Source organism: Hemicordylus capensis, chromosome 11 (assembly GCF_027244095.1).
Source record: "Hemicordylus capensis ecotype Gifberg chromosome 11, rHemCap1.1.pri, whole genome shotgun sequence".
In the NCBI taxonomy this organism is placed as follows: domain Eukaryota; kingdom Metazoa; phylum Chordata; class Lepidosauria; order Squamata; family Cordylidae; genus Hemicordylus; species Hemicordylus capensis.
The window spans coordinates 2,152,666-2,173,499 of record NC_069667.1 but is presented as its reverse complement, the minus strand read 5'-3'; the positions used below and the strand labels follow the sequence as shown (position 1 = coordinate 2,173,499).

At 48.1% G+C, this 20,834-nt stretch overlaps 1 protein-coding gene across 1 annotated transcript in view; it reads left to right on the top strand.

Annotated features, from left to right (window-relative positions):
- Window positions 1–19,462, top strand: part of LOC128335704 (rho GTPase-activating protein 20-like) — a 48,604-nt gene extending 29,142 nt beyond the window's left edge. The window contains exons 5-15 of the mRNA XM_053274369.1: window positions 1,681–1,722; window positions 2,165–2,249; window positions 3,631–3,708; window positions 4,625–4,691; window positions 6,291–6,479; window positions 6,759–6,934; window positions 8,975–9,136; window positions 11,781–11,890; window positions 12,617–12,806; window positions 13,853–13,970; window positions 14,737–19,462. Coding sequence (XP_053130344.1) covers window positions 1,681–1,722; window positions 2,165–2,249; window positions 3,631–3,708; window positions 4,625–4,691; window positions 6,291–6,479; window positions 6,759–6,934; window positions 8,975–9,136; window positions 11,781–11,890; window positions 12,617–12,806; window positions 13,853–13,970; window positions 14,737–16,427 — 2,908 coding nt within the window. The 3' untranslated portion in view covers window positions 16,428–19,462. The remainder of the gene's footprint in view (window positions 1–1,680; window positions 1,723–2,164; window positions 2,250–3,630; window positions 3,709–4,624; window positions 4,692–6,290; window positions 6,480–6,758; window positions 6,935–8,974; window positions 9,137–11,780; window positions 11,891–12,616; window positions 12,807–13,852; window positions 13,971–14,736) is intronic.
- The last annotated feature ends 1,372 nt before the right edge of the window (window positions 19,463–20,834 follow it).

The window sequence follows — 20,834 nt, the reverse complement described above, 5'->3', positions numbered from 1 at the left end:
TTCCTGGTCAGCAAACAAGGCCTGCTGGTTCATCACCACCTTCATTTACCCAGCCAGGAGCAGGGTGTCTCGGGAGCAGAGGAAGTGAAAAGCTTCTCTCTCACTTCAGCCAGAGAAAAGGAGCATTTCCTTTTGGTTGCTCAATCTCTTTTGGAGATGCTTCCTTTGACTTTACTATGCAGGACATTTCAGGGTCTTTGGCCACTGATAACAAAGGTCCTGACCCTTGTTTCTACAGCCAAGGTATGCTTATGCGAACTAGAGGCTGGGTACCATTTCCTGTACGTCATGATGATATTGCCAGGGAAATGGTTTCTAGGAGTCACGAGGAGAGGAGAAGAAAGAAAATATTGATTGCAGGATCTGGCAGCAGAGAAGGACACACACACACACACACACACACACCCCTTTTCAGAGCCTCACTCACCCTTGCCAGGAACTGGAGCTCGGCAGAAATTTAAAAATATGTACACTTTTCATTAAACTAGAACAGGACCAGGAAGGGATTGTTGTGCGTTTGTTCTAGGCCTTGGCAGGAAAGAACTGTAAGGTATCACTAAATAGGTGTTATCCATAGCAGGGTAGTCAAAGGCCAGCAGGCAGCTGGTTGCCCCTCTCTCTGACACCACCTTCCACTCCAGCTGCCCTGTTTTCTGGTCTCTTTGTTCTCTACATCTCTTTAGGTGTGTATTTATTTCATTTCACAGATTTCTATCCTGCCTTTCCACTTCTTTGGTCTTCCAAGTGACTTAGAAATACTTGTTCTCTCCTTCGGGTCTCTGGAGACAAAACCGAGGAAGGGTGGATGGTGGGTGCCTCTGTTCTCTAAGAGACTGACATGTGTGACTTTTATGGGACACAAAACATCGATCCTGCCTATCTGTGCCTTGAATAGGACTGCTGGGGTGGCCAATAATCATGTTGCCCCTGCTAGCTGGGCAAAGAGGCACCTTTTAAAAAGTGGCGATTCGCTTGATTGAGCAGGGGGAGAGCAACCGGCCCTATCCATCCCCAGCACTGTGACTGCATCCCTCCAGTGGCTGTTGCTGGGGTCTATCTTCTGTTTCTTTTTAGATTGTGAGCCTTTTGGGGGACAAGGGTCCATTTTATTTATTTATTATTCTCTCTGTAAGCCGCTTTGGAAACTTCTGTTGAAAAGCAGTATATAAATATTTGTTGTTTATTTAGCAGGAGGAGAGCAACTGGCCCTCTCCACCCCACCCCACCCCACCCCCCCCGGCACAGCATCCCTCCAGTGGCTGTTGCTGGTCTCTGTCTTATGTTTCTGCTTAGATTGTGAGCCCTTTGGGGACAGGTCGCAGGGAGCCACCTTGATTTATTCATTTGTTTGGTCTACCTGTTTTTGCAGGGAGGAAGCCCAAAAGTGCTCACCTCCCCACAAATGACCTTTGCATCCTTGCAATGATCCCGGAGGAACTCTTGGCAGCTCTGAGGGCCGGGCTGCCGGGACATGCCGCTGGATGGTGGCCCTGGAGCCAAAGAGCACACGGCCTCTCCTCAGCTTTCCACACTGGACGGGCAAGCAAGCATGTGCAGTCATTGACGTGGAGCTGTTGCCCGGCCTGTGCCGCCGAGAGGGGCGGTGTCCAAAGCACCTCCTCACTTGGGTTTGTGAGATGTAGGGAAGCCTCATGCTCTGTATCTTCTTCTCATTTCCAGCTCACCCGAAGTGAAGGAAAGGTGGCTGTCCATGCTGCTGTGGTAAGGGACGCAATCTTCTGCCTCTCCTGCACTATATCCCAACCGGTAGCAGGGAACTGGGGGGCCGGGACGTGCGCGCTTGCATGCCCTAAGAGGGTTTCTGTGTGACTCAGTGCGGGTGGGGAGCGTCTGCTTGGCATGATGCAGAGGGTCCCCGGTTCCCTCCCTGGCAGCAGCAGCATCTCCAGGTAGGGCTGGGAGAGACTCCTGCCTGCAACCTGGGAAAGCGGCTGCCAGTCAGAGCAGAGCACCCCAGTGGACCAAGGGTCTGACTCAGTGTGAGGCAGCTGCCTGTGCAGGTCATATGGAAGCCAGTATCCCGAAGTGACCCCTAGCAGCATTTTGAATTCATTTCCCACGGACTCTCCCCCGCCTCAATAAAATGTGGCGTGTTCTGAAGCTTGGAGTTTCCCCCCCCCTAACATACAGTTCCAAATTACAGGCACATCAATGAAATGAAGCAGAATGAATATCCGAAAAGTCTGTCCATGCAGATTCTGTTGATGGATGGTGACAACAGCTCCTCTGTGAGTAACGGCGAAGAACCATTGAATAGCGATGTGGAGGTGGTGGGAGGAAATGGGAAGCAAGACCTCATTGCCTCACTCTGGCTTTTTGGAAACATGCACAGAAAAAACCCCAAACCGTAGGTCTAATGCTAGAGCAGAAGTGGTTACCTTCTATATTACTGAGGCCACTTTCCTTCTCCAGAAGAGTTCCTAGAGAAGAATAGGCTATTTTGCTGTCCAAGCCAATCCCTCCATGGGTGTCCCTGCTCTAGAGTAAAGTCATCACTACTTAGCAGAAGCGGTCTCACAGTTACAGGACAACATTTATGGAATTCAAAAAGAGCTGCAGCCGGGGGTTGGGAAACATTAAGGCACGGAAACCACTTTGCCCTTGCTGTCAAAATTCAGATTGGGGAACTGTCTCTGCATATTTATTTATTTAACATTTTTGTATGCTTCCCACAACCGAAGCATTTAGGTGGTTTACAACAATAAAACAAACCAAGAAAATTTAAAACAATCAAAATATATACAAGTTCAAATTAAAATAACTAAACCATAAAAACTGCCACATAGCTAAAAAGCATATGTTACATATAGATGGTAGTATATGAAGAATAATAAGAAGTTCTGGTAAGAACTGATCCGCCTACTTTCCTTTCACTATCCCTACAACTGGACTGAATTTGGTCCAAATCGGTTAGGCAATTCCCAAGCTAGACCACTTGCGCCTCAAACATGCATGCACCCACCAACTTGAATCAGGGCGGATGACATCATCACAAACTATGCTGTTGAGGCATCCCTATGACTGTGCCCAATTTGGTTCATATTGGTCCAGGCATTGCAAAGTTGATAGTGGGGGGTGGACACACACACATGCACACACTGCCAGGTGATCTCATAAGCTTACTTTCCTTAAGGAAAGTAGACGAATAATAAGAGATAGGTGCCGAGAGGAAATGCATTGCTGTGTGTTCAGGATGTTTAAGTTACTCACTGAGGTAAGGCTTGGTTTAAACACCAGTTGTGTTGAAATAGTGTCGCTTTTACACTGGTCACTGGTACACACTAGGTCAGTAGCATGCTGGGAAACCATGGTGCAGGAGTCTGCTGTAGTGGGCATGTTAGGGGTTGGGAGTCCCATTTAAACACAACAGCTCATGCATAGAGTTTTTTCTTTCATGTTTAAACTAAGCTTAAGAAGATGTTGCAGAAGCTGTAAGCACCATACTGGGCCAGAGAGATCAAGCTGAACCAAATGCAGCAGAACCTGGTTTTTGATACCATGGTGTGGGAGTCCTTAGCATTGACTTTAAAGCCACAGTTCTAACGTGTTCCTCAGTTCTCTCCACAGACCCTAAACATGCATTAATGTGTTTCTGTTCATTGTACCTAGAATACCACAGTGAGCGTCTCCAACATGGAATCCACAGATGACATCATCAAGAAGACGACTCAACAGCTGGGACTTCCTGTAAGTGTAAACTCTGTATCCTGTTTGAGATGGGTCAGCAGTGCTGTCAATGCTTCGTTCCGGAGATTCCATGCTCTCTGTCCTAGTGAACTTTCCCAAGCATGAGACCAAAGGCCAGATGATGCAACTTGGCAGTGTCCACCCATGTTCTTACTTGGGCCAAGGGGAAGCCGGTCAGAGACGGGCAGTGCGCTTTTAGATCCTAAGGCATGCAAAGTAGGAGATGATTGCCCCACAAGAGATGATTGCCCCACATGATTGCCATCATCTATGATCAGTCTCCAGGGCTGCCCTGTCTAGGAAGGTGTGGCGCAGTTCAGCCTAGCCAAGGGATGGTCCAAGTATTATGGTCTTTGTGTCAATGGATCTTCTTATTAAGTTTCCAAGAGATTCCTCATTGAGAGGATCAGGAAAGGAGACGTGTCTCTGAAACTCATCTTGACCGAGGCACCTTAAAATGCGCAGCAGAAAGGCCATGTGTGCACAACCTCAGTGCCTGCAAGGGTGCGGCTCAACAAACATGCCCACACTCTGGGTGGGGCACACTAGAACCTGTTCCCGAATTTTCTGTAATGGACAGGATTTCCCTGGCAAACAAGACTACATACAAAATGTTCTCTAAAGGCAGAACATTTGAATGGTGTTGGAAAGCTTAAACTATGCTTCATACCTTTCTGCCTGCCATTCTTTCCCTCTGCTGAACCTTTCCCCTTCCGCCACGAGTCAGAGATGCCTGTCGCTCGGTTGTGTTCCCTGAGATTTACAGCCATGGATTTCCTGACCCTGCACCCCACACCTGCACAACTGATATGTCTTCCTATTGCTTCACGTCCTCTATTCAGTGCTCAGGGCTGACTTTCCAGAACCTGGCCTCATTTCATATTTCCCACCTCTCTTTCTGTTTCTCAATTCTCAGGGCAGACCAAGTGACTATCACCTTTGGGTAGTATCAGGAAGGGATGATCCTCCATACCCTCTTATTGGTAAGAACAACTCTTACTTCCTCGACTAACATCATATTAGTGCAATCTGTGGTGCAATCATATTAGGGCAAGATGTGGTGTTGGCTACTAGTTTGGATGGCTTTAAGAGGGGTCTGGATAACTTCATGGAGGAGAGGTCTACCAACGGCTGCTAGTCGGAGGGCTGTAGGCCAACTCCAGCCTCAAAGGCAAGGTGCCTCTGAGTACCAGTTGCAGGGGAGTAACAGCAGGAGAGAGGGCATGCCGTCACCTCTTGCCTGTAGGCTTCCAGCAGCATCTGGTGGGCCACTGTGTGGGGCAGGATGCTGGACTGGATGGGCCTCCTTGGGCCTGATCCAGCAGGGCTGTTCTTCTGTTCTCATGGATGGAGCCTCAGCCTTTCATTTCTGTGAAGTATAAGGATCGTTCTTTTTATCATTCAGTGTGCTGATCTTTTGAGAGAGATGTAAACTACCAAAACATCCCAGAATGCAGTGGGCTTTTAAATAAGCAGTCATCCAGGACACAAGATGATTTCAAGAACATCAAAATGAAAATAAAACCAACACAATATCTTGCTTTAAGTTCAAAGCATTGATCACTGGAGAATCCTGGATCCCAGAATTGGCAAATGCATGAAATGTTTTTTCCTTTCTGAGTTGTTGGCAAAAATAAGAAAATGATGTAAGCTGAAGTGTACAATTAAAACTAGGCAGAGTGTTTACTTTGGCCAAGGGTTTGGCCAAGAGTTTAATGTTATGTCTTTTCAACCTTTCCCATCGTATTTCATAACAATTTCTATTATTATATTTGACATAGTGACAGTATCGTATTTCGGGATGGGCCTTTCAGACCAAATGGAAATCAAATCATCTTATTTATTTATAAGATCAAATCATCTTATTTATTTATAAGATCCATCTTTCTTATTTATTTTTTCTCTGTGTAAACCGCCCTGAGACATTTTTGGAAGGGCGGTATAGAAATTGAATTATTATTATTATTATTATTATTATTATTATTATTATTATTATTAAATCAGACCTGAACTTTCTGATGAGGTGCAGAAAATGTTGAGGATTTGAGGATTTTTCAGATTTTTATTCTGAAATGTTTCCTGCCCTTCACAGGAACCCTAACTCTCTTACTGTGCCTCTCTGTGGCTATGTGAGAAGTATCATTTCCCAATCTCTCAAGCATGGTTAAGATGAAAACATTGGGAGTGTCCTTTGAGTTCACACACTCTTTCCCTGTTCCTTCTCTCACTCAATTTAAATTTCCTTTTCAGTTCTGATTGTGGTTAGCATTATGTCTGCGTTGGCCGCATTCACATGTAACAGGGAACTGTGGATCCAATGTCCCTATGGTTCTCTGCATTTAGACATAATGTCCGCTGAACTGTGGTCGTTGAGTTTACAGCTAACCATGGTTAATATTAGCCTCAGTGCAGATGTAAGCATTCACCATGGTTAGTGAGAGAAGGCAAAAGGAGAGAAGGCAGTTCTGTGCATGCACTTTCACAAGCCTAGTTATTCCCAGGTTGGTCAGGCCAAGCTGACAGGTTTTAATTACTTTCATGCCCTATGACATGAATGAGTTCCTCGTCTGTCACAACAACAGGTCATGAGCATCCTTTCAGCATAATCCTCAGCTGCCTCCGAGACTCTCTGGACCAGCTCCAAGGAAGCAACCACAGCATCCTGCTGACAGATGAACATGAAGCTTCTCTCCTGGACCAGCTCCCCAGGGATAGGCAGTGCCAGTTCATCCTGAAGCCCAAGCCCCATGCTCCAGTGCAACTACGGAGAGGTAAAAATAGTCTTAAATGCCTGTGCAGACCTAGAGGAATGTCAGATTGTGACGTCTGCTGTTGCATATTCTTGCTCTCTCTGAAGAACATTTATTTTTAGTATGGAAATGAAATTTCTCACAAATTCAGCAAAGTTTCAGAATGCCTATCCCATATCCAAATTCCTGGAAGCCTCTCTCTGTCCCCTTCCCACCATCAGGCAATATCCTGGTTTATGCTTAATTTGCCATCTTTTTGAAAGGAGCATTCTAAAGCCCAAGGGGCATTTGTGCTTTCAGAAACTTTGCAGAAACATACAAAGAGGAAGAAATCCTTGATCGACTGGGCTCTTCGCCGAAGTACAAGCACCCCAACTGGCAGCCCGGCATCGCAGTCCCCAACCACCCCACGGAAGCTCTTTGGCCTGTCTCTTACATCCGTTTGTCCTGATGGGAGCCTTCCTAAGCCAATTATGGTAAGGTGGAGCTCTTGCTAGACTTACCTGAGTATGGAATTTTGCAATCTGTCCATTTTGCTTTCTATCCTAATGGGTGGGCTCACGGGCCACATCAGGTTTCCCAAGGGTCTCCAACCAGCTCTGCTGCCTTTCCCTCTCCTTCCTGCTCTGCCACCCATCACGATTGGCCTTTCTCTTGGCTGTTTGGGAGAGCTTCCAACATCCAGGCCTTGACCTCCATCTTTTCTTATGGTGCTGCCTGTCTGCAAAGGTCCATGCCTGCATAATACTATAACGAGCCAAGGAAGTCAGGACATGGTGCCGGCCACCAGCAGCAGATGAATCAGATGGTTGATGGCCCCCATGGTGGCAAGAGGAGAGGTTGGCCAGCCAACTCCACTGTCTGAGTGACACTAAGCCTTGATGCTCCTGTGGGCACATCTGCAGCGCAGCTTCTTTTGCTCTTGTACATCGCATCAGCGCCGAACTAGAAGTAACAGGAAATAGTCTGTGAAGCCAGTGGCAGCATGCAAGGACCTTCTTCCTGCTGGGCCACAAAGGTGACTCTTGCCATACAGACTGCTGGCCTTCTACAATGTGGACAGAGTAGCAAAGCTGGAGTCTCCACCATGTGTGGACTGCAGGAGGGGAGTTAATGTGCAATGGGTGCATGTCTGACCTCCCTCATCTCAAAACTGCCACACAGACGCAACTGAAATTTCCAGGCAGAAGCTCCTTCAGTTCCCAGTTCAGTTTTCTTCACAAAGCAAGCCCGATGCCTGCTTGAGACACACTAGTAATCAAGCATCGCTCATGGTGGATAAGGTGGCCCCACTTTCTGAGAGCTGCCTTCATGGTCATCATTCATAGATTAATCTCCTATTGGCTCCTGTGAGTAACAGGCATCCAAGACTTAGCACTCAATTCCCTTTCCCAACATCCCGGCTTCTTTGAAGGCCACGCCCACTGAGTGATGAGGCAGATCCCCTTGTAGCTCTGGGTTGGTAAAACTGATCATCCGAGTAGTGAGGTAAATCTGGTCTTGGGCAGGGTCACACACCCTCTGAAAGACAAAGCCCACAGCTTGGGGGTGTTTCTGGACCCAACGCTGTCCTTGGAGGCTCAAGTGGTGGTGGTGGTGTGCAAAAGTGCCTTTTACCAGCTATGGCTGGTACGCCAGCTGCAACCCTACTTGGAGAAGTCGGACCTGACCTCAGTCACTCATGTTTTGGTAACATCCAGAGTGGACTACTTCAATGTGCTCTATGTGGAGCTGCCCTTGAAGACTTTTTCTTAAGCTTAAGCTTAATTCTTAAGTCCAGAATGCTGACGCAAGGATGCTCATGGGTGCAAGTGACTTCATGAGTATCACACCCATCCTGTGGCAGCTTCATTGGTTACCGGTCCGCTTCTGGGCTAGATTCAAGGTGCTGGTATTGACCTTTAAAGCTGCTCACGGTTAGGGGCCGGGGTATCTGTCAGATCGCATTCGTTCATATGAAACTGTCGGGCCCTTCGCTCATCATCTCAGGCCCTGCCACTGATAGAGATCCAGCTGGCAGGGCCTTTTTGGTTGTGGACCCTCGGCTCTGGAATTCCCTCCCTGTAGAGCTTCACCATGCTCCCTCCCTCAGTGTTTTTAAAACAACAACTAAAAACACATCTTTTTAAAGAGGCTTTTAAATGTTTCATCTGTTGATTATATCTGGTAGGTTATGATCAATTTTTATATAAGAATATATAAGGTTATAAGAATTTTCACAATGCTTAGTTTTTAGTTTTTAAAAATAACTTTTAATTTGAAATTTTAAAATCTGTCATTCTGATTGTGATTTTTGCTTGGATTTTTAACTTGTTTAGCTTAATTTGGTTAATTTCATTTGTCTGATTTTACATTGTAACTGTTTTATAAATGTTGTGAGCCTCCCTGAGCAGTAGTGTACTGGAGGGGCAGGGTATAAATATTTTAAATAATAACAACAATAATAGCAATGAATGAAAGTTGACCATCATGCTTGGGGAACCATCAGCTGACAGTGCCGTCTTTTCTGCTCTCAGGACATTCTTCAGCTCCTGTATCATGAAGGCCCGTCCACAAGGGGCATCTTCAGGCGCTCGGCCAATGCCAAGATCTGCAAGGAACTGAAAGAGAAACTCAACTCTGGAGATGATGTCCAGGTGGATGGTGAATCTGTCTTTGTAGCTGCAGCCGTTATCACGGTAAGGAATTCCATAGCACTTAAATGCACTTACCTTTGGTGGGATGGTGCCCTTTGTCTTAACCTTGCATTTCTAGGAGTCTGAAAAAAAATTCTTTGGAAATAAATTCTGTCTGTGCCCATGCAGGACAGGCCCTTGACCAAAGGGCACCCAGGCAACGAGCATCTTTGGAGTCCCCTCTTTCCATTTGCTCAGCCTTGGAAACCCTTCTTTTTTTATTCCATTTGCAGCCCCTTTTACAACTTGTGATGCTCTTGCAGCATGCACCAGTTATCCCTGTGACGTAAGGCATTACATTTGCACCCACAGATCTCTAAATCTGCATTAATTCATACCACATATAAGCTAACAAAAGCAAAACTGTTTCCCTTAATCTTGTAGAAACTTTTAAAGAATAGCCTGGTGCTTTCGAAGCCCAGCATCCCAGGTGGTTGGTTGCCTGCCCTGAAGTCTGATTGCGCGAGTCTATGCTGAAGTGGGGAGGGATGAGCGAAGGGAGGGTGAGCCTGGAAGGGAGAGCAAGAGTGATGGTAGGAGAGCAGGAAGGAGGCTCTTGGCAGGAAGGGCAGAGAGTGGCTCTTCAAGGGAATGAACGGACAGTGCCTGGCAGTGGGTTGAAAGTGGGTGGAAGGAGGCAGCCATGAGAGCATGGCTGGAGATGGGAGATCAGGCCCAGGCAATGGTTGACTCCCCAAAGCAGCCCAGAAGTCATGGATCTTGGCGTGCTGAAGGTGCTTGGCAACTTCCTCTCCGCCTTCTTCTCAAGTCCCAGGCCGGCAGCCAGTCCGGGAGATTTATCAAGCCATTGGGAGGCTGCCATACATGGCGAACCCAGGCTGGTGCATCACAGATTGTGCCGGCCAGAGATAACAGTGTCTTTGGTGGCTGTCGAGAAGTGTGACAGTGTGGAGGATTTGTTTCCGAAGAGCAGAGGCCTTCGGCGTGCCATTCTTGTGGGGATCAGTGAAGACTTTCCACTCCCAGCTCCTGTGTTAGAGCGACCTGTTCTTACAGAGACGTTAATAATATTAATTGTGCCTGGTGGTTTGTCTTGGGATCAGTACAAATTACGGCATGGTCTTCCAAATGGGCTTTGCTGCCTCCACCTTTGGGAGATCTTGAGGCTGCATTAAAACAAAGCCCTGGCGCATGAAGCCAATGGTAGATCAACCAATAGCTACTCTATCTATCTATCTATCTATCTATCTATCTATCTATCTATCAGATGTGTACACCACCCTAAACTTTCATCTCTGGGCAGTTAACAATAGCATAAAACAAGTTAAAACATACATAAAACCCCAAAACAATGTAAACAGTTTAACAATCAAAGCAGATTAAAACCTAAAAATTTAAAAAGTTGAAAAGGCTTGGGTGAAGAGGTGAGTTTTCAAATACTTTTTAAAAATTGCCAGAGATGGGGAGGATCGTATTTCAGTAGGGAGTGAATTCCACAATCTCGGGGCAGCAACCGAGAAGGCCTGACCCCATGTGGCCACCAGCCAAGCTGGCAGCAACTGAAGACGGATCTCTCCAGATGACCTCAATGGGTGGTGGGGCTCATAATGAAGAACATGTTCTCTTAAATGCCCAGGGCCCAAGCTGTTTAGGGCTTTATAGGTTACTAGTGTTTTCAAGCCCGTTAAGATAATGGGCGCTAGTAGGGGAGAGTTCCACCACCGCTGCCAAGAGTGCCCTGCTCCCTCTTGCCCTCCCCCTCCCCCCTGCCCCACTCCCTCTTGCCCCTCCCCCCTGCCCCACTTCCACTTGCCCTTTCCCCTCCCCCCTGGTCTCTTGCCCTTTCGCACCCACTCACCGCCGCCATCGCTTCCCCGTCCGGCACCGCTTCCCCGCACTGCTTCTCCGCCGCTGCTTCCCCACCAGCGCTTCCCCGGCGCCGCTTCCCTGGCACCGCTTCCCCGGCGCCACCATCGCTTCCCCGTCTGGCATCGCTTCCCCGGCTGGCATCGGCCCCAGTCGCCGCCGCCTCCTGCTGCTGCTTCCTCTCGCCGCTTACCGGGAGCCAACATGGCCGCCCGTGTCCCTGCGGCCGTATCTTTCTTGGCCGTTCTGAGCATGCGCGGAGCGCATGCTCAGAACGGCCAAGAAAGACACAGGCAGGGACACGGGCGGACACTTTAGCTCTTTATTATAGAGGATAACCAGCACTTTGTATTTTGTCCGGACACCTATTGGCAGCCAATGTAGCTCTGTCAGCAAAGGAGTGATGTGGTATCTCCAAGATGACTGAGAGACCAATCTGGCCACTGCATTCTGTACCAACTGGAGTTTCTGGACTACGTACAAAAGCAGCCCCACATAGAGTGCATTGCAGAAGTCAAGTCTGCAGGTTACCAGCAGATGTACCACTGTTTTGAGGTCGCGCATCTCAAGAAATGGTGTATCAGCCGAAGTGGATAGAAAGCCCTTCTGGCCACCGCCTCAACCTGAGATACCAGGGATAGGTGTGGATCCAGAAGTACGAAAAGCTTCTGGTCCCATATCATGTCAAAGTGTAGAGAGGCACCTTTGTGATATGTCTCGTTCTCAACTCTGAATTCAAAACAAACAAATGCTTTTTGTTGCATTATGACACCATGCTCAAACCTGACTGAATTACTCTGCGTATGTATATTTAATTTAGGATTTTCTGCGAAATATACCTGACAGTGTTCTATCCTCAGACATGCACAGGCTTTGGATGGAGGCCATGGATAAAGAAAACCGAGTGCATAAGGTTGAAGCAATCAAAAGGTTGGTGACTGTTGCAGTCTGCATGCCATGAGCTCTGTTCAGCATCCATGCCATCTGCACACATACACATACACATGCGTTTGTGTTTGGATTACTGCATATGCGTTCATTTCAAAGTGAATGTGGATACAAGCCCCCTTAAATGCAGGGTACAGATGTTAAGTGGATTAGAGTACTGTATGTGTGTTGACCATAATGTGTGAATGACTGTATTTGCCTGCAGATCTACATGTCTATAACACTGTACACAGATTGCACATGCATTGAATTTAACGTGTGAATGCAGCTTATGTGTACAGTGTATGCATGTACAGATCCGCCCACACATTCACACCTTCTGTTCAAAGCCTGTATAATAGGCCGCTTCCTAGCGGTACCCTTTAGCCAATCCTGCAGTTGAGAACAACCCCGAAATGTCAACAACTGAAAGGATATGTCTCTTCCATATGAATCTGAAATGCAAATTCCATATGAGGCTGAAATTCAAAATTTCAGCCTCAACTTTTTGGCCAGTGTGGAATAGTTGAAAGTATTCAGTGGAACTCTGGACTGAGATGCCATTTGGCTGCATACAGTTCAGCTGTGTGAAGCTTGGGGTTTGTGCCGTGAAAAGGTGGCTAAAGACATCCTGCAAATGTTCACTTCTGCTCTGGATATCGAGGGGAGTGTTAATCTGTAGCTTCCTGTTTGGTTTTAAAAGGTGTCTCTTTTCTTTTCTCCGGGCAGTTTAGTGAATCAGCTTCCGGAAGCCAACCTCATTTTGCTGAGGCACCTCTTTGGAGTCCTGCATCACATTGAGCAGAATTCCATGGAGAACCAGATGAATGCGTTCAACTTGGCTCTCTGTATTGCTCCCAACATGCTCTGGCTTCCCAGCCCCACTGGCCCCGAGGAGGAAAGCAGATCTACAAAGAAGGTAACTTCTCCTTGTGAGAACTCATCTGGTAGCCAACTTCTCACTGAGACAGGTCTTACGATCAGTGAGACCCACTTTTGCCGAAACTGATGATCTCTGCAGAAGCCCTGGGTGGCCATATCGGCTGCCCGCATGATTGCTGGGTCTGTGATGGAGCCGGTGGGGGCTGAGGACCTTGGGGGCTGTGCTGCCCCCGGAAGCCCCAGTATGCCCTGCGCAAGCACACAGGGCATACTGGGGAGACCCCTGGAACCGGGAGGCGGCTTTTCACCTCCCCTCCAGGGGTCTACTCACGAGTAGCCGTGGCGCAGAGCCACGCCGCTGCTACTCACGACCAGATAGCCCAGGTTTGTGGAGCGCTCGCTTCGCAAAACTGGGCTAAGAGGAGGGGTACTTGAGCGGGTTACCCGCTCGAGAACCACCTGGCTCACAGCCGAGCCCGGTGGTTCTCATGATTGGGAAAAATCAGGCTAGGCTTTCCTAGCCTGATTTTCCCCAATTGTGAGAATAGCCCCCCTGTGTTGTCATGTAGAAGGTCTCCAGCTCAGTCCCCAGCATTTCCAGGGGCTTTTATGCACAGCAGGTTTTACTGCAAACTTGAAGTTGTCCCCCAAAACTGACACAAATAGTGGATTTTTTTACCCCGCATATACATCAGTCTGCACCCTTAACACACAGTGAAAAACCCGAATTGTGTGTGAAGTGCTCTCCAATAATTCGCAGGGACTTTGGGGTAAATCTGGCCGATATGTGAAGGCACCCCCTCCATTTTGGAGGAGATGCAAGTTAAAGGGCTTCAAAAGCCCCGTGCGAAAAGCTTCCAGGACAAGGACCAGATAGCAGGTGAGGAGAAGGACCTCTGATGGAGACCTTGGAGAGCCACTGCCAATCAGAGTAGACTAGATGACCGGACAGACCAATGGCTTGACTCTGTATACAGCAGCTTCGTGTATCAAATTTGGCTTTTGGGGATGGGACATTTGGCCACAGGTACATTTCTGAAGCTGTTTTCTCCATTCTTACCTGGCAAGTGCTTCCTCCGGTAGGTGGCCATGCTGGTGCAATTCTTGATTGAAAATTCAGCCGAAATCTTTGGAGGGGACGTTGCTTCGCTCTTTCAAAGACCACAGAAGGAGAAGGCCCGAAGTGTGGATGATTTACTGGGTAAGACTGTGGCTGTGATACTTATCTATTTTTAAAAATTATAACCCACATTTCTGAGCTGGTCACGGTGGCATCACACTCAGAAACTGAAGCAATGTGCATCCATGAAATAACAAATCCAGAAGAAGACAATTCCAGCAGTGGTGGTTTGGTATCACCAGCATTGCCTGAATATTGCTTAGAGCTTCCCCAGTGAGAAAAAGTGGCATGATTCAATTCAATTTACGGTAGACCAAGCTTAGAAAACACAGTTCACAGAAAGTGGAAGAGAAAGGTAGGGTATTTCAAGGGAAGAAATATCTCTTTCTGCCCTCTTCTGCTTCTAACAAGTGGTTTGGGGGTAGAGGAGAGCTGGTCTTGTGGTAGTGAGCACGAATTGTCCCCTTTGCTAAGCAGGGTCTGCCCTGGTTTGCATTTGGATGGGAGCATATATGTGAGTGCTGTAAAATATTCCCCTTAAGGGATGGGGGCGTGGCTCAGTGGCAAAGCATCTGCTTGCATGCAGAAGGTCCCAGGTTCACCCCCTGGCAGCATCTCCAAGATAGGGCTGGGAGGGAATCCTGCCTGCAACCTTGGAGAAGCCGCTGCCAGTCAGTGCAGACAATACTGAGCTAGATGAACCAAGGGTCTGACTCGGTAGAAGGCAGCTCCCTCTGTTCCTCTGTGGGTAATAAGCAGTGTCTAATGACATCCTTTGTAGAGGGGTGAGAAAGACGCATCCCTCTGCAGAGGAGCCACATCTGATTTCTGTGCCTTGACTCCACAGCTCAGCACGATTCTTCTGACGAAATGGAATTTGCTGCTTCGTACCGGGAAAGAGCAAAGCCGCGGTTTGTGCTGGAGGCAGGCGATGGCCTCTACAGCCCATCCAGCGGGTTCCTCCTCAGTGAGGAGCAAGAGGACTGGGACCTCTTCAGCGAAATCACCGCTTGCTACCAGAGCAAGGCCCGCAAGAACGCCAGTGCCGACAGCTACGACCTGCTGGCGGAGGAGGAGGGCTCCTTCCGCTCCGCCGGCTCCATCTGCTCGCTCAGCCCCCCCCGGAACCGGTGCTCTTCGGAGCCCAGCGTCTGCCTCAGCTCCCAGCTCCCCGGCCAGGACCACGAGCCAGTGGCCCGGCAGTCCAGCTGTGACGCCACCATCATGCACAGCCACGGCGACTACATCCGCAGGCTCCAGCAGCTGCAGCTGGAAAGCCAGAAGCTCCTCGAAGAAGGCCTGAGCCCCGGCCCGAGGAGAGCCAAACCGGACTGCTGGAGATCCCCTCCAAGCAGCCTCCTGGGGGGGAAGCCCAGCCCCCACAAGGCGAGCCGGTCCAACCGGTCCAGCTTCTCCAGCCTGTCGTCCACCACCACCTCCCCGTCGGCCTCCTCCTTGAGCTCCCTCGACAGCGCTTTCTCCTACTGCTCCGAGTCCTCTGCCTTCAGCCCCGCGGACGTCTCCTCCCTGCCGTTCATGTTTGGCACCTCCGCCAGACTCCAGACCTTGTCCCCAAAGACGGCCAAGAGGTCCCTGAAGGAGTGGCACAAACCCTGGACTTCCCCTCTGCCCCTGAGCCCTGGCGACTTGGACTTGTGCCTTGAGGATGAGGGGCAGGGCCGAGAGAGCAGCTGCTGCAGGGAAGGGGGGGCCAAGGACTTTGGGCCCATCCCCAGCCATGCCTTGGGGAGCCCACTGCGTGAGGACAACTGGGGCGAAGGCGGGGAGGAGGCCAGGCCCACGGAGCCTCTCTCCCACACGCTTGGAAGCGGCTGTTCCGGAAGGCCAGAGGCCAAGGCTCCCGCGCCAAAGAGCCGGCAGCAAGTTCAAAGGGAGAAATCCGTGAAACACATAGAGATCAAAGCCACGGAGGGGGCTCCACGCAGTCAAGAAAGCCTGAAACGCACCAAGATCACTGTCTACATGGCCCCCAAGGAAAGAAGCCCGAGTCAGTCTCCGGTTGGACAAGACGACGAAGATGTGGCCACGAGCACCGGTAGCACCAGCTCAGAGGGCAGCAGCAACCCCGGGGCCTCCAAGAGCCTCCAAACTGTACGCGTTCACATCCCCCAGACAGTGTTTTATGGGCAGAACACTCCTTTGGTGCTCCAGTCCCTCTCTAGGAGGTACCACCATGAATCCATGAACCGCCCGCCACAGGTGACGCTTCCCCCAAGTGCTCCGCTCGGGGAAGAAGCGGGACACCCAGCTCAGCAAACGCACACCACACACCTCAGCAAGGCCGGCAACAGCAGTACGTTCAGCCACACCTTCCACATCTTCCTGCCAGCCTCCATCCGCAATACCGTCCGTGAGTACTTCGGCCGTGATGGCCACCAGGACTATTGCGTGGACGATGCAGAAGCTGTGGAGAATGAACTGATCCGGAGCAGGGCCGAGTGGCTGAGGGGCCAGCCCCACACGGGGGCCCCCGCCGAGGAGCTCAACTTAATATTTGCAGAAGAGACTTTTGTCTAGGAGCACCACAGCTGTCGCTCGTGACAGCTCCTTCAGTTCGCTTTCTATATAGGGAGGTTTTGTACATTAAAGTGTTCTGTAAAATACTTACCTAGGGGTGAACAATGCCACTGGCTGCCTCAGCTGACACACGTGTAAAGCAAACGCCAGTGTGTCCTTCCAGTGTGTCCTTCCTACGATTGGCTTCTGTCTCCACTATTTTTTCCACTCCCCAAAACAAAGAAAGAGGGAAAGAAGCAGTCTTCACTTGAGGCTGCAGGCCAGGTGAAGCGCTGAGCATCCTGCCTGGTGCTCAAGAGAGCTCATGCCGTTTCCAGATTTTTCTACTGGCTTTGCCAGATGTTACTGAGAAGGGAGTGGGTGGGAAGTCACTGGACCAGGTCACATGAAAACCTTGCGCTTGGCTCCACACCAAAGGCCACAGTGAACACAGGGAGGCTGAGGGTAAAAGGAAACCGCCCTTCTAAGGGCTGGGGTGTTGTTGTTTCTTTGCCACACTGACAAACGTCACACAAAGGTGTTGATGGTGGTTTGCTCACTAACACAATGGCCAGTGACATTCAAAAGGGAAGTTTCACGGCCATTCAACCAGTCCAGATTTTTCTTTCCGGTCTATGTTTCTGCATTTTCCCTTCCTTCCTCTTGTAGGATGTTGCCTTTAGTTTTGTTTAAAGTGGTCTTAGTCTTTGTTGAATGTGTAACCTTCCATGAGTCCATGCTGTAAAGAAAGGCAGGCAAGAAATGCCCAAACCAGCCAACAGAAAACTCTAAATGCATTTATGTGGGAGGCAAGAGACTGATTTTTAGTGGAACTTACCTCCAAATACAACCAGTGTTCCCTCTTAACAGGGATTCCCAGATGTTGTTGACTACAACTCCCAGCATGCACAGCTGCAGTGGCCTTTGGCTGGGGATTCCAGGAGTTGTAGTCCACAACATCTGGGCATCCCTGTTGGAGGGCACACTGGCCACAACCTTTTTCATTTTTTAGATTGGATTTTCAATGGAGTCTCCAAGAACTGATCCTTCCTTGATGTGAGCTGAGCGTCACAGTTCCACAGACACCTTTCAGTGTTCTAGAGTGGTTCTGAAATAGGATGCCCAGTTGTTGCTCTTAGCTTTCTTGATATGGCCTGCCTATTCCTGTTGTGGACTTAATGAAGGAAAAGATTAAAATAAAAGAAGTGTGTGTGTGCCTGAGAGAGAGACACAGAGAGAGAGAGCGGAAAATTTCAGTGTTAAGTTCTTACTGGTTAAGGATTCAAATGAATCCTTACCATTCTCCCTAGAATGGTTTGGTTTTGTGTGATGTTGAAGGACCTGTGAAAGTAGTTGTGTGAAGCGGCTGAGTATGTGACAAGGGAAGTGAGATGTTGGTCAACTCATCTTGGTTGGTTGACTTGGGAAAGACCTGATCCTGTTGAAACTCTTTGGGGGCATTTTTTCCAGACCGACCTAATTTTATGCAGTTTTCACTACTCAGGAACACTGCAAATGGTTTTGCTTCAACACCTTAGCCGGTTTCTGCAGCTTGCCTTGATCAATGCTGCATACTCCTCAGTTGCTTCATAGGGAAGTTAGTACTTATCAAACGGGCACTAACTTCCCTGCACTGTTCTGGTTTTTTATGTTTGGACAAATGTCATAGAACATCCCTCGTTTCAACTATTCTGGTTTCTTTTCTCCTTCATCAAAGCCTTTTAAAAAATTAAGACGATTTTGCACAGTTACTCCTGTAGTAGAGCTGTGTTGACAGTTTTTTCTGCTACCTTCCTTTTGAGGAGACAGAGAAAAGGTGGTTGGTTCGGCTCCTTCATAGTGCCATAAAAAATCTCCCGTCCCACCCTTTTAAAAACGTTTAATTTTTGTTTGTGCCATCAAAGTTATTGATGGTTCTGTTTGCGCATAATCCAGAATCTACATTTGTGCAACAAATGCACAAAATACAATGTGAGGACAATCTGGATGTGTAACATGGCAGCTGAGGAGCTCTGGTCTGGCATACCCCTGAGGAGCTTCTAAACAGACAGGTCATGCCCTGGATTTGGACAGACCCACAATGCATAGGGTTGATTTGGGGGGAACCAGAAGATGGCCCATTGGCTGCCTTCAGAGAGAGCAAACTACTATGCTGGTAGGGAAACTATACAAGTGGCTCCTCAGTTTTAGTGGTGGTGTGCTGCAAAATGCACCGGATCCAATGAACAACCTGATCCTGTGCATGTTTATGCAGATGGGAGTCCAACTGAGTAAGGCCACAGAGGATGATAGATTTAAAGACACTGACAGGGCCCTGTCTTTCTGAAAAAGAGGGAGCCATCTTTGCTTAGTGGAAGGAGAGAGAGAGAGAGAGAGGTGTTTTATAAGCTGAGAAAAGTGCAAAGGCTTGAGGTGTTTGGAGTCCAGTTTGGTTGAAAAGCCACAGAAGGGTTTTCAAAGTTTGCTGTAGGCTGTACTGCAAGAACAGAAGAAAACCAGCTATTTGCTTTAGCCCCTGGTTTGGGCCTTTTAACCGGATCCCTAACATTGCTCATGGAGTCTTCCTGAGGATCTTTCCTTTCCATTATTCTTATTCTTATTATTTTTCTTATCTTTATGTCCTGCCTTTCTTCCACCATGGAACTCAGGGCAGCTTAGCTGGGGTTCTCTTGCACCCAAAAGCCAATGAGAGACCTTGTAAGGTCTTGGCCATAGAAATCGCCATAAGGTTCCGCTATTTAATATTAAATTAAACGGGAAGAAAAAGATGCCTTTATTAGGGAACGCATGTGAACAAGAGTCTCTCTTGTTCCACGTGGTGGAGAATCCATTTCTTGCTCTCTGTAGAGGACTTTCTCTTGCCAATCGGTGTCTGCTTTTATTCCTGCCTCAGTGTGGCGGCCCTTGTGTGACGGCAAGTGTATACCTGGACTGGATGCCCTACACCGCCCTTTCTCTTGCACTTACTCTCATTAAAGAGACAGTCACATTCTCTTTGCATTTTTAAGCTACGGTTGTAAATAATTCAATTAAAGAAACACGGTTTTATTTGCCAAGAGCCTACTTCTTTTTATTTGGTGCTTATGAACAGTGCTCATGTTGGCACCTTCATAGAGGAAACTGGCGAACAGGAAAAGACCTCACCCACTCCGTGTTTCTGTACTGGGGAGCAGAGGACAGGTCTTGATACTTGGACAGGGAGTGCAAGTATATGGCTAGAGCAAGGTGCACACAAGCAGTTTCTGGGCTACATTCCACCAGTGACTTTTGGACTATAAGTCCTATCATCCCCAGCCATAGTGGCCAATAGTAAGGGATTATGGGAGTTGTAGTCCTGCAGCCGCAGCATTGGGCTAAGGGGATTTGAGGAGAAGCTATAAAAATAACTGAAAGCCAAAGTCATGGCAGAGTGCTTTTCATGAATCTTTGCCTGTGTGCATTTTGTTGCAGTCACAGTCACTCTGTGTGTGCAGAATTTCTCTCATGGTCTTGAATGTGAATCTCTGTATACATACTGAGCGCTTTCTTTCAGGGGTTTATCTCTTCAGGCCCCTTGTGCAAGCAAACACTTCTACAGCTCTTTGGCTTTCTTGTTTACAGATAGAATGCCAGTTTGGAATTGCTCATCAAACAAGTTGTCTTGAGCTTAGATTGATTAAAAGCCTTTTGGGGTTCAAAGAAACAGTAAGTGGTACACAAGAGACTCCCCAAAAGAAATCTCAATCTAAATGTATAAACAACTTACACAGGGACATAGGAAGCTGCCACATACTGAGTCAGACCATTGGTCTATCTAGCTCAGTCTTGTCTTCACAGACTGGCAGCGGCTTCTCCAAGGTTGCAGGCAGGAATCTCTCTCAGTCCTCTCTTGGAGATGCTGCCAGGGTGGGAACTTGAAGTCTTCTGCTCTTCCCAGAGCTGCTCCATCCCCTGAGGGGAATATCTTACAGTGCTCAATTGTGGTCTCCCATTCAAATGCAACCAGGGCTTAGCTATGGGGACAAGTCATGCTTGCAAGTTGCTACCACAAGACCCGCTCTCCTCCTGTAGTATCCCATTTTAGTACAATTAGTGTGATAAATAACACTTCATTAATTTCAATGCATTGATCCCAAATATGAAAATGTAAAAATAAATAAATAAATAAATAAATAAATAATAAAAAATCCTTCCAAGTAATGACAAATTTAAAAATATGCTCCTATTGTAAAAAGTATATAAACATAATCTAAAAGAAACCAGATGATCTTTCTTCTATGATTCCTAGTCAGTGCAGTAGAAGTCAATATGATGTCCTTAACAGAGCTCCATGAATATATCTCAAATTCCATATGAAAATATCACCTGCATCAGAGGAATACGTTCAATAATTCTTTAAAATACACCAGTTTCAGCTGTCTCCCAGCCTCCTTCCTCTTGCAAGAGGGA